The 13,955-nt window shown below is 41.9% G+C and overlaps 1 protein-coding gene across 1 annotated transcript in view; it reads left to right on the forward strand.

Moving 5' to 3' along the window:
• Positions 1 to 13,955, forward strand: part of LOC121577757 (coiled-coil domain-containing protein 3) — a 45,740-nt gene that overhangs the window by 19,095 nt on the left and 12,690 nt on the right. Inside the window, exon 2 of the mRNA XM_041891628.1 lies at positions 1,465 to 1,639. Within this exon, the coding sequence (XP_041747562.1) occupies positions 1,465 to 1,639 (175 nt within the window). The remainder of the gene's footprint in view (positions 1 to 1,464; positions 1,640 to 13,955) is intronic.

Consider the following 13,955-nt stretch of genomic DNA (forward strand, 5'->3'; position numbering starts at 1 on the left):
CAAGTATTTGATTGGTTTATACATCAAGTTGTAATCCAATAGGAACCAAATGTCCCGAGACTTAGGCTATATGCTAGACTTGATAAGTAGGGGAAACATTGGCCATATGCAACAGAGCAAAGAGTGAGAGAGGAATGGGTTGGAAGCTGTTGATTGGCGAAGATGCTGTAACATTTACTGTTCCGTGAGATACTGTTCTGTGCTGACCGTCATTATTTGTACCTAAAATAATGCACAACAAAAGTTTTCTCTGAAGAACACTGGTTCAAGCATCTGTCAGATGTTGATTGTTTGAATCATTTGAATAGCTTAGCTGTTTAACTCCTGATAATCACATTAAAAAACACTATGTTTGGACAAACACACAATTTCCTTCCAGCTTTATAATTCAAAATGATGTCATACCAGCCCATTGAACATTCTCCTGCATTAGGAAACAATCCATGGAGCAACTCCTTCACCACAATTTAGGCTTGATTATTACTTTTAATAAACTCTGCAGGCCATTACTTGATCTATTCTCTGTAATTGAGTACCACAAACATAAATGTAAAATAAATGCGAACTTTTCCTCAGGCTTGCCCTTGGAGAGCAGCCAAAGCTCACAGTAAAGAAAGGAGCAGTGCCCTTAACGAGAGGCAGACCAAACAAGTGTGTCATTTCCCCTCCTTTTATGCCAGGGTAACCATGGTGTTGTATTAATATGTATTTTGCCACCTTGAGAGATGTGATAACGGACTTCCTTCATTTGATGGGAGGTGTGTGTGTGTGTGTGTGTGTGTGTGTGTGTGTGTGTGTGTGTGTGTGTGTGTGTGTGTGTGTGTGTGTGCAGATGTCTGCTGGGAGAGGTTATGAGTGATATGGTTTAAACACCACAATTAATAAAAACAACAGAGCAAAAGAAGAAAAATGTGAGACATAGAGAGAATACGCCACTTAGTTTAGATGAGTTCGGATGAGAACTTTTAATGTTTCGCCTGAAGGTAAATGTCATTGTGCTGCCAAATGCCTTTGTAATGCTTAAGTGTTTTTGTGTAGCTGCTGAAGAAGTGTTATAATGTTTTACTGCAGGTGTTCTAACTGTTATGCTACGGGTATTCCCCTCTGTGTCACACAATTTGAGGTTTTATAAGACAGCTGTGGCCCAAAGCATAGTTGAGATAAACAGATACCAAAGCCACACACTGAGGAGGATAAAATACATGTTATTTTAACCTTGCTTGACACCCCAACAGCAGCATCACACAAGTTGCCACACTTCAGTCTTAAAGCCTTACTGTGTGTGTGTGTGTGTGTGTGTGTGTGTGTGTGTGTGTGTGTGTGTGTGTGTGTGTGTGTGTGTGTGTGTGTGTGTGTGTGTGTGTGTGTGTGTGTGTGTGTGTGTGTGTGTGTGTGTGTGCGCGTGCGTGCGTATGGAATTCAAATGCAATGCATCTTCATCCCCTGTCTCTCTGTGTTCTCCAGGATGGATGAGAACTACAACATCATTCCCCATGGGGTTAACTTCCAAGACCCAATCTTCCCAGACACACCAGAGAACCACCGCATGTTCGCCAGCCTCTTCCAGTTCTCTAACTGCACGGCCGGAACACCGGTCCACACCTACACCCCAGAGTGGGAGGCTGAGGAAGACAGCCGGGTACGAATTAAACTTATCTATCACTCTTGTTTTTATGTGCCTTTGTTACAAAAGTCTTAACAGCATCTCCTAAACAGCAGCTCCTAAACCACCAAAGAGCAAGACCGGCAAAGAAAAATGACCTAGGTTGGAGGAATCTCATCAAAACACATGCAGGAAACCTTTGACAGACACACTATAGACAGCTGATCAAATTTCCTTGCCATTTCCCATGGTTGAGGTAGCATGCAGCGTTGCATATTGTAGAAAGTCTTCCACGATCACTTGCACTTGATAGACAGGAAGTTTTTACTAAAAGGTAATTAAGAGTATGTTGACTGGAGAGTAGGATGTGGGATGCGGCTGAGAGACAAGGAGACGCATACAGGTTTTTTATCCATCTATGGAGTTTTATACAATGAGCACAGAACTGAAATGTATACTGCCTGTACCTGAGCCTTTGAGACTAATGTTATGGTAGTGGGGCAACCATTGGTTTACTGACAAACTGTTCATATAGGTAAAACATTTTGGTAAAACTTTATTTGGGTAGTCCATCTGTAAATGCTCTAACCCTAACCCTTAACCTAACCCTAAACTTAACCCTAACCCTTACCCTAACCCTTATTCTAAACCTAATCCTAACTGTAACCTTAGCAAGCAGTTGCTTATCGACAGATAGTTTGTTGATAGTATGACCATCTTTAGAGCATTTACAGATGGGACTATCCAAATTAAGTGTGACCAAAGCCATGTCTTGTGGTCCTGATTGAAGTAGGTTGAGGGAAAAGTGTGCCTCATACGCATTGTAAACTACCAAATGCTAGCAAACATACTGATGACTATGAAGTCTACACATTTCTCCATAACCTATCCATGGTTCTCCTCAAAGTTTCAGTGTCAATTTGCAAGATCAACACCCGTGATCACGTCATAGAGTCCTGTACGGTTCCTTTATAGAAACTAATAATCTGGCATTTCAACATCTTTAGACGCCATTCATTGAATTCAAGATTCTGTTTCTAATCATGTGCTGACTGCACATAAAAGCCTTCTTTCACGATGAAGGAATAAGAATGGGCTTATGTTTCCATTAATGACCACATCTCAGCTCAAATCTGTAATCATAGGCAAGGCCAAGGAAATGCACAACATTTTTCTTATGATTACACTCTTAATACTAAATAACTGAATGGAATGGCTAGGCCCACAGGCTGGACTGCTGGACGTCATATACTGTCATCATGCCACACAGACATGACTGTTACTGCTGTGTAAGAGTGACATTCTAGGGTCTTCACATGCAAAACTAATGATAATTACCCAACACACATGCTGTTATGATTATAGTTGTCAATTTCCTGGTTTAGACTGAAATTCCCATGCCAACGGGGATACTCTCATCTGGGACCCACAGCTGTTTTCCCTCAAAAACCTTTAAGATGTCCCTCTGCTAACATGGGTAAATGTTCCACTAAAGCTGGAAATAAATGTATTACTGAAGGGATGAGTGTCACAATTGCGTGTTATGGCTATTATTCTATGGAACCTGGGTCCCTACCATTATGACCACAGTAATACATCTGCCACTTGTGATTAGTGTTTGTTGGTTTGGTTGCGTAAACAGTTGAATGTATCAAAAATTGTCTAACTGGGTTGGCTGCTATGTGAAAGATATGATAGGGATAGCGTTCAAAGATGTCTATGACTTTGGAAGCAAGCACATCAACTCTTAGGTAGCTGGGGTGCAGCTATGGACCATACGTGGGAGAAAGATGCTCAGATCACAGTCCAGATTTTTCAACTCCAGACATTTTCAAGGGCAATTAAATAGGTATGTGTCCACAATATAACTTGTTTTTGGAACACCATAGCATTTCCAATAACAATGGCAGAAAGGGGGGCTAGAGAGCGTGCTATGGAATAGACGTGTTTTGTTAGAGCTCCGCTCAATTTTGAAACAAATTCATATTTATCTTAATCTCTCACCACCTATAACTTAAAAAATTGTCTGGCAATATCACAAAGGGAAAATGCACCAAAAAAGGGGCAGCTAAACAAGATAATTTGGATGAGACAGACAACGAACCGATTTCAACATCGCCGACCCACGAGGAGTTAGCTGAAGATGCTAGCTCCCAAGTGCTCCCCACAGAACCTACTCTAAGTGACCTACTGGCTGCTATAAACTCACTAAGCAAGAAGGTGGACACAAGGTTGGCTGATATCTCAAAGAGTATTGGGACTTTGACTGAAACTGTGAAGGCAACCAAGGGCAGGGTGCATGAGGTCGAGCAGACGACAGTTGATCACGAGGCCAGGCTACAGGACATGTCGTGAAAAGAGCTAAGGTTTTTTCTCATCTAAATTCACTGGGCGCTGACATAGTGCTTCTTCAAGAAACTCATATTAAACGCTCGGCTCAGGCCAAACTACGAGTCGGCTGGATCGGTCAGATATACCAGTCTAAGTTTGATGCAAAAGCGAGAGGGGTAGCAATCCTGATAAGGAAAAACATTCCTTTTATTTACTCATCCTCGATTTCAGATTCTAATGGTCGGTACATTATTGTGGCTGGTACACTGAATTTGATACCAATAACCTTGGTCAATTTATATAGACCCAACTTCTATGATCCGTTATTTTTTCAAAAGGTATTTAAGCCATACCAAATATCTCGGATACAAGTGTTATTGTTGGAGGCGACTTTATCTGTACGTTAGATCCTCTTTTAGATAAACAGCTATCAAGGTCACTTCAACAATCAAATGCCAGTGTCTGTCTATATACATTGATGACAAACCTTAAAATTGTTGATATTTGGAGACTGACGCACCCTACAGATAGGGATTATTCTTTCTTTTCGTCAGTTCATAAGTCATATTCCAGAATTTACTATTTTTTGTTGGACTCCAAACTAATTTCAGCAGCTGCATCGGTTACACATCATCCGATTCTAATTACGGACCACTCTCCGCTGTCCATGGTGCTGAAACTCGACAATATGTCTGCTGGTTGGCGACCATGGCGCTTAGACGCATACTTGTTGAAAGATGAGACTTTTTGTCAGTATTTGAAGGAGCAGATTGATTTTTTTCCTCGGAGCTAACGACATGGGGGATGTTGACGACTCTACCCTTTGGGAATCTCTCAAGGCTGTGATTAGAGGTTACATTATTTCATATACATCGGAGAGGAAGAAACGTGCCAATACTAGGCTGAAAGAAATTGAAAGAGAGTTAGGGGAACAGGAGAACGTTTTTAGAATGAATTCCTCGAATGCAGTCCTTGAGAAAATCACAAAGTTGAAATATGAATACAATACCATCCTTTTAAAACGGGTGGGCTCTTTACTTGCTAGAACGCAACAAAGTTATTTTGAACTGGGTGACAAACCACATAAATGATTAGCAAGCCAGCTAAGGCATGTACATGCATCTAGAGCTATTCATAAAATAAAAGACAAGAATGGTAAAATAGTAACAGATATTAATAAATTTACTCAGAGCTAGGTCAATCGAAATGCGATGCTACTGATCCACAAACTATGGAACGCTTTCTCACTGAATGTGAACTTCCTAAACTAGACAGGGGGGCAGCTGCTGCACTCGATGCCGGGAAAACTGTAGAAGAGATTAACACAGCGATAGCACAATTTCCAAACAGCAAGGCCCCTTCTATAAGAAGTACTGCACCAGTCTAGCTCCACTTATGTTGCGAATGTTTAAACATTCCAAAGAAAATGCCAAACTCCCGCAAAAACACTGTATGAGGCTACTATAGCACTGATCTTGAAAAAAAGATAGAGATTCCATGGAGATGTCTTCTTATCGCCCCGTGTCGTTGCTCCCCATAGAAAATAAGGTGTTGACAAAGATATTGGCAAACCGATTGAATAAATATGTTTCTGACATCATACACCCTGACCAGACAGGTTTTATTCCAGGCCAACATATATACTACAATTTGATATGCCTTTTCAACGTAATGTATCATGACCATAAAGTTGAGGCAGTGGTAATTGCTCTTGGCGCAGAGAAGGCGTTTGATCAGTTTGAGTGGAAGTATATGATGTCGGTTCTGGAGCATTTCGGGTTTGGAAATTAATTTAATAATTGGATAAGAATTATTTATGCACACCCAATGGCATCCGTGGTAACCAATCAGGAGATATCGCAGTCATTCCGACTGTTCAAAGGCTGCCAACAGGGGTGCGCTATTTCGCCTGCTCTCTTCGCTACAGCCATGGAACCCCTTGCTACTGTCATTCATGTACGTGCCGATATAACTCACGTTAAAATAAAAGACACGTAGCACAAAATGTCCCTCTATGCAGACGATGTCCTTTTGTTTTTATCCAAGCCTAAGATGTTTATTCCCCCCTTACTTAACTTGATAAATACATTTGGCTCCTTCTCTGGCTACAAGATAAACTGGCAAAAAAGTGAATTGATGCCGATATCACTGCCTGTGGATATGCAATTGATGCACTCTACCCCATTTTAGAACAGTGATGGACAAATTCACAAGCCTTGGCATTGAAGTGACAAGAAAACTTGATCAGCTATTGAAAATGAATTGGGACATGAAAATTGATCAGCATAAACAAAATAATGATTTTTGGAAAACTCTGCCTATCTCCGTGGTTGTTCGTATAAACGCTATTAAAATGGTTGTCCTACCCAGTTTTCTTTACCTCTTCCAATGTCTACCCAATTTCATACCACAAAGCTATTTTAAGAAACTGGATTCAATAGTAATTCCATTCTTATGGGATAACAAGGCAGCCAGAATTGCAAAGAACCATTTATGCATGTACAAGATAGAGGGGGGATTTGGCCTTCCTCACTTTAAACTGTATTATTGGGCTGCTAATCAAATCAAATCAAATCACATTTTATTGGCCACATGCGCCGAATACAACAGGTGCAGACATTACAGTGAAATGCTTACTTACAGCCCTTAACCAACAGTGCATTTATTTTTTATAAAAAAGTAAAATAAAACAACAACAAAAAAGTGTTGAGAAAAAAAGAGCAGAAGTAAAACAAAACAACAGTAGGGAGGCTATATATACAGGGGGGTACGGGTGCAGAGTCAATGTGCGGGGGCACCGGCTAGTTGAGGTAGTTGAAGCAATATGTACACGTGGGAAGAGCCAAAGTGACCATGCATAAACAATCAACAGAGTAGCAGCAGCGCAAAAAGATGGGGTGGGGGGGCAGTGCAAATAGTCCGGGTAGCCATGACTAGCTGTTCAGGAGTCCTATGGCTTGGGGGTAGAAGCTGTTGAGAAGTCCCTTGGACCCAGACTTGGCACTCCGGCACCGCCTGCCGTGCGGTAGCAGAGAGAACAGCCCATGACTAGGGTGGCTGGAGTCCTTGACAATCCTGAGGACCGTCCTCTGACACCGCTCAATCTGAATATTGTGTCTTTCTGGAGGGAAAGTTTACTTGGGATCCGACAGAATGATATGCCTTCATGGCTTTTGATGGAGCAGGCCTCCTGTCACTCCCTGCACTTGTTAATAGCCCAGCATATGTGAACAACGCCACTTATGACTCTAACCTAGTCATTTGTCACACTCTTAGGATCTGGAAACAGATTAAGTATTTTCTTAACATACCCACTGTATAAATTGACAGCCCAATTTCCCTGAATCATGCTTTCCACCCTGCATTGGATGATATGGTGTTTTCACAGTGGAGGGAAAAGGGGCTCACAACAATTGATAACTTATACATTGATGGTCATTTAGCTTCATTTCAACAATTACAGGGTAAGTTTAACATGCCTGCAACACATTTTTTCAGATACCTCCAAATTAGGAATTTCTTAAGGACACATATCCCACAGTATGGCATTAAGCCAAAGAATCCTACATTGGATAGCCTTGTACTTGTCAAACCCCATTCAAAAGGGTCGGTCTCTAGACTTTATGATGTGCTACAGGCCCACATAGAGGTATCCACAGACACGTTTAAAAGGGCTTGGGAGCAAGAACTTGGTTCAGAAATCTCAGATGAGGACTGGGTAGCAGCTCTCAGGAATATAAACCAAAGTTCAGTGAATGCCAGACACAATCTTGTTCAGTGAAAGGTAATACAAAGGTTACATTACTCAAAAGTGAAACTGCATAAAATATTCCCAGACACCTCACCACTGTGTGAAAGGTGCAAGCAGGATGAGGGGACGTTGACCCACTTGTTTTGGACATGTCCTAAGTTACATGTTTACTGGGCTCTCATTTGTTATTACTTATCTAAAGCCTTTGATAGAGTTATAGCCCCAGACCAATTGATTGCTCTGTTTGGTACAGTTGATGGGAATAACCAGGAAGAAAAGGCTGTCTCTCTTTGTACTGTATTAGCCAAAAGGCTCATATTGCAATTTTGGAAATTGGAGACTGTACTTACCTTTGAAATGTGGTTACGGGATTTAGGGAATGTAATGCATATGGAAAAGATTCGATACAATACCTCCAATAGAAGTCCAATGTTTTACAAAATATGGCAGCCAATACTGGATAAATGGTCTAGTCCCGCTTCATAACTTGGTTGATGCTCTGCTGCTACTCTTTGCTGTACTCCACTCAATATTTATTTTTGGCTTAACTACACTGCTTGTAATGACTATATGCTGTCTTCTTATAATATCTACCACCTAATGGGATTTTTTTTTTTTTTTTTTTTTTTGTATGTGTGAGTTAAGTTTTGTTTTGTCCTCTAAATTTGCCATCCCATTCAACAGTACAATGAATGTCAATGTTTGTATTTCTGTATTTTTTAAATTTTATTTTTATTGGAAAATAATAAACGTAAACAATAAAAATAAAATAAAAACAATGGCAGAAAGATGTGGAAATCGGGACTTTACAGTGGGTACCTTTCGTCTGAGTGAAACACATACTCAGGTAAATACTCCCCATCTCTCCTTCCAGCTGCTTTGGTTACCTGGAATTTGCTGTTTAGAGATGGCCTGGCTGGTCTAGCAGTAATGCCGCAGCCTCCAGCACATACCGTATATACTGTATGTTCAGTGTCGGCATAGGTTTTAATCTGGCCTACTGCTATTTGACAAAACCTCTTTGTTTTTTTCCTAATCACTCAGTGATCGATAGAGCTAGAGACAAACAACTTACAGTGCCTTCAGAAAGTATTCATACCCCTTGACTTACAGTATTCCACATTTTGTTGTGTTACAGCCTGAATTCAAAATGGACTCAATGGATTTTTTACTCACCCATCTCCACACAATACCCAATAATGACTAAGAGAAAACATGTTTTTAGCCATTTTTGCTAATTTATTGAAAATTAAATACAGAAATATCTCATTTACATAAGTATTCACACCCCTGAGTCAATGCTTTATAGAAGCACCTTTGGCAGCAATTACAGCTGTGAGTCTTTAAGAGTCTCTAAGAGCTTTCCACACCTGGATTGTGCAACATTTTGCCCATTATTCTTTTCAGAATTCTTCAAGCTCTGTCAAATTGGTTGTTGATTATTGCTAGACAACCATTTTCAGGTCTTGCCATAGCTTTTCAAGTAGATTTAAGTCAAAACTGTAACTTGGCCAGTGTAGATTTGGCCTTGTGTTTTAGGTTATTGTCCTGCTGAAATGTGAATGAAATGAAATGAAATCAAATCAAATCAAATTTTATTGGCTACATGCGCTGAATACAACAGGTGCAGACATTACAGTGAAATGCTTACTTACAGCCCTTAACCAACAGTGCATTTATTTTTAATAAAAAAAGTAAAATAAAACAACAACAAAAAAGTGTTGAGAAAAAAAGAGCAGAAGTAAAATAAAATAACAGTAGGGAGGCTATATATACAGGGGGGTACCGGTGCAGAGTCAATGTGCGGGGGCACCGGCTAGTTGAGGTAGTTGAAGTAATATGTACATGTGGGTAGAGTTAAAGTGACTATGCATAAATAATTAACAGAGTAGCAGCAGCGTCAAAAGATGGGGTGGGGAGTGGGGGTGGGGGTGGGGGGGCAGTGCAAATAATCTGGGTAGCCATGATTAGCTGTTCAGGAGTCTTATGGCTTGGGGGTAGAAGCTGTTGAGAAGTCTTTTGGACCTAGACTTGGCACTCCGGTACCGCTTGCCGTGCGGTAGCAGAGAGAACAGTCAATGACTAGGGTGGCTGGAGTCTTTGACAATTTTGAGGGCCTTCCTCTGACACCGCCTGGTATAGAGGTCCTGGATGGCAGGAAGCTTGGCCCCAGTGATGTACTGGGCCGTACGCACTACCCTCTGTAGTGCCTTGCGGTCAGAGGCCGAACAGTTGCCATACCAGGTGGTGATGCAACCAGTCAGGATGCTCTTGATGGTGCAGCTGTATAATTTTTTGAGGATCTGAGGACCCATGCCAAATCTTTTCAGTCTCCTGAGGGGGAATAGGCTTTGTCGTGCCCTCTTCACGACTGTCTTGGTGTGTTTGGACCATAATAGTTCGTTGGTGATGTGGACACCAAGGAACTTGAAGCTCTCAACCTCTTCCACTACAGCCCCGTCGATGAGAATGGGGGCGTGCTCAGTCCTCTTTTTTTTCCTGTAGTCCACAATCATCTCCTTTGTTTTGGTCACGTTGAGGGAGAGGTTGTTATCCTGGCACCACACGGCCAGGTCTCTGACCTCCTACCTATAGGCTGTCTCATCGTTGTCGGTGATCAGGCCTACCACTGTTGTGTCACCGGCAAACTTAATCATGGTGTTGGAGTCGTGCCTGGCCATGCAGTCATGGGTGAACAGGGAGTACAGGAGGGGACTGAGCACGCACCCCTGAGGGGCCCCCGTGTTGAGGATCAGTGTGGCAGATGTGTTGTTACCTACCCTTACTACCTGGGGGCGGCCCGTCAGGAAGTCCAGGATCCAGTTGCAGAGGGAGGTGTTTAGTCCCAGGATCCTTAGCTTAGTGATGAGCTTTGAGGGCACTATGGTGTTGAATGCTGAGCTGTAGTCAATGAATAGCATTCTCACGTAGGTGTTCCTCTTGTCCAGGTGGGAAAGGGCAGTGTGGAGTGCAATAGAGATTGCAAATTCTGTGGATCTGTTGGGGTGGTATGCAAATTGAAGTGGGTCTAGGGTTTCTGGGATAATGGTGTTGATGTGAGCCATGACCAGCCTTTCAAAGCACTTCATGGCTACAGACGTCAGTGCTATGGTTCGGTAGTCATTTAGGCAGGTTATCTTAGTGTCCTTGGGCACGGGGACTATGGTGGTCTGCTTGAAACATGTTGGTATTACAGACTCAGTCCGGGACATGTTGAAAATGTCAGTTAAGACACTTGCCAGTTGGTCAGCACATGCTCGGAGTACACGTCCTGGTAATCCGTCTGGCCCTGTGGCCTTGTGAATGTTGACCTGCTTAAAAGTCTTACTCACATCGGCGTGATCACATAGTCATCCGGAACAGCTGGTGCTCTCATGTATGCTTCAGTGTTGCTTGCCTCGAAGCGAGCATAGAAGTGGTTTAGCTCGTCTGGAAGTCTTGTGTCACTGGGCAGCTCGCGGCTGTGCTTCCCTTTGTAGTCTGTAATAGTTTTCAAGCCCTGCCACGTCCGACAAGCGTCAGAGCCGGTGTAGTACGATTCGATCTCAATTAATCTCCCAGTGTCTGATGGAAAGCAGACTGAACCAGGTTTTCCTCTAGGATTTTGCCTGTGCTTAGCTCCATTATATTTCTTTTTTATCCTGAAAAACTCCCCAGTCCTTAACGATTACAAGCATAGGTATAACATGATGCAGCCACCACTATGCTTGAAAATATGGAGTGGTACTAAGTAAGGTTTAATAAGGTATTTGATTTGCCCCGAACATAACACTTTGTATTCTTTGACAAAATGTAAATTGCTTTGCCACATTTTTTGCAGTATTACTTTAGTGCCTTGTTGCAAACAGAATGCATTTTGGAATATTTTTTATTCTGTACAGGCTTCCTTCTTTTCACTCTTTCAATTAGGTTAGTAACTACAATGTTGTTGATCCATCCTCAGTCTTCTCCCATCACAGCCATTAAACTCTGTAACCGTTTTTAAGTCACCATTGGCTTCATGGTGAAATCCCTGAGCGGTTTCCTTCCTCTTCGGCAACTGAGTTAGGAAGGACACCTGTATCTTTGTAGTGACTGGGTGTATTCGTACACCTTCCAAAGTGTAATTAATAACTTCACCATGCTCAAAGGGATATTCAGTGTCTGCTTTTTATTTTTACCCATCTACCAATAGTTGCACTTCTTTGCGGGGCATTGGAAAACCTCCCTGTTCTTTGTGGTTGAATCGGTGTTTGAAATTCACTGCTCGACTGAGTGACCTTAGAATTATCTGTATTTGTGGGGTACAGAGATGAGGTAGTCATAATAATTTTTTTGTTAAACACTATTATTGCACACTGTGAGTCCATGCAACATATTATGTGACTTGTTAAGCAAATATTTTTTCCTGAACTTATTTAGGCTTGCAATAACAAAGGGGTTGAATACTTATTGACTCAAGACATTTCAGCTTTAAATTTATTATTATTTCAAAAAAATTCTAAAAACATTATTCCACTTTCACATTATGGGCTATTGTGTGTAGGCCAGTGACAAAATATCTAAATTTAATCCATTTCAACACAACAAAATCTGGAAAAAGTTAAGGGGTGTGAATACGTTTTGCAGGCACTGTACGGTGCATTTGGAAAGTATTCAGACCCCTTTACTTTTTCCACATTTTGTTATGTTACAGCCTTTTTCTAAAATTGATAAAAATTATCTACACACAATAGCCCATAATGACAAAACAAAAACAGGTTTTTAGAAATGTTAGCAAATTTATAAAAATAAAAAAAACTGATCAGACCATTTGCTATGAGACTTCAAATGGAGCTCAGGTGCATCCTGTTTCCATTCATCGTCCTTGAGATGTTTCTACAACTTGATTGGAGTCCACCTGTGGAATATTCAATTGATTGGACATGATTTGGAAAGGCACACACCTGTCTATATAAGGTCCCACAGTTGAAAGTGCATGTTAGAGTAGAAACCAAGCAATGAGGTTGAAGGAATTGTCCTTAGAGCTCAGAGACATGATTGTGTCGAGGCACAGATCTGGGGAAGGGTACCAAAACATTTCTGCAGCATTGAAGGTCCACAAGAACACAGTGGCCTCCATCATTCTTAAATGGAAGAAGTTTGGAACCACCAAGACTCTTCCTAGAGCTGGCCGCCTGGCCAAACTGAGCAATTGGGGGAGAAGGGCCTTGGTCATGGAGGTCACCAAGAACCCGATGGTCACTCTGACAGAGCTCCAGAGTTCCCCTGTGGAGATGGGAGAACCTTCCAGAAGGACAACCATCTCTGCAGCAGGCCACCAATCAGGCCTTTATGGTAGAGTGGCCAGACGGAAGCCACTCCTCAGTAAAAGGCACATGACAGCCTGCTTGGAGTTTGTCAAAAGCACCTAAAGGACTCTCAGACCATGAGAAACAAGATTCTCTGGTCTGATGAAACCAAGATTGAACTCTTTGGCCTGAATGCCAAGCGTCAGGTCTGGAGGAAACCACCATGCTTCACCATCCCTAAGGTGAAGCATGGTGGAGGCAGTATCATGCTGTGGGGATATTTTGCAGTGGCAGGGACTGGGAGACTAGTCAGGATCGAGGGAAAGATGAACGAAGCAAAGTACAGAGAGATCCTTGATGAAAACCTGCTCCAGAGCGCTCAGGACCTCAGACTGGGGCGAAGGCTCACCTTCCAACAGGACAACGACCCTAAGCACACAGCCAAGACAACGCAGGAGTGGCAGGACAAGTCTCTGAATGTCCTTGAGTGGCCCAGCCAGAGCCCGGACCTGAACCCGATCTAACATCTCTGGAGAGACCTGAAATTAGCTGTGCAGCGAAGCTCCCCATCCAACCTGTCAGAGCTTGAGAGGATCTGCAGAGGAGAATGGGAGAAACTCCCCAAATACAGGTGTGCCAAGCTTGTAGCGTCATACCCAAGAAGATTTGAGGCTGTCATCGCTGCCAAAGGTGCTTCAACAAAGTACTGAGTAAAGGGTCTGAATACTTATTTAAATGTGATATTTCAGTTTTTTATGTTTAATACATTTGCAGAAATTTTTAAAAACCTGTTTTTGCTTTGTCATTATGGGGTATTGTGTGTAGATTGATGAGGAAAAAATACAATTTAATCAATTTTAGAATAAGGCTGTAACGTAACTGAATGTGGAAAAAGTCAAGGGGTCTGAATACTTTCCGAATGCATTGTAATTCTAATTATGTCATATATCATTTTCAAATATTCTGTGACTTGTTGATATTTTGCTGACATTATAAAAGC

This window comes from Coregonus clupeaformis, chromosome 12, assembly GCF_020615455.1.
Source record: "Coregonus clupeaformis isolate EN_2021a chromosome 12, ASM2061545v1, whole genome shotgun sequence".
In the NCBI taxonomy this organism is placed as follows: domain Eukaryota; kingdom Metazoa; phylum Chordata; class Actinopteri; order Salmoniformes; family Salmonidae; genus Coregonus; species Coregonus clupeaformis.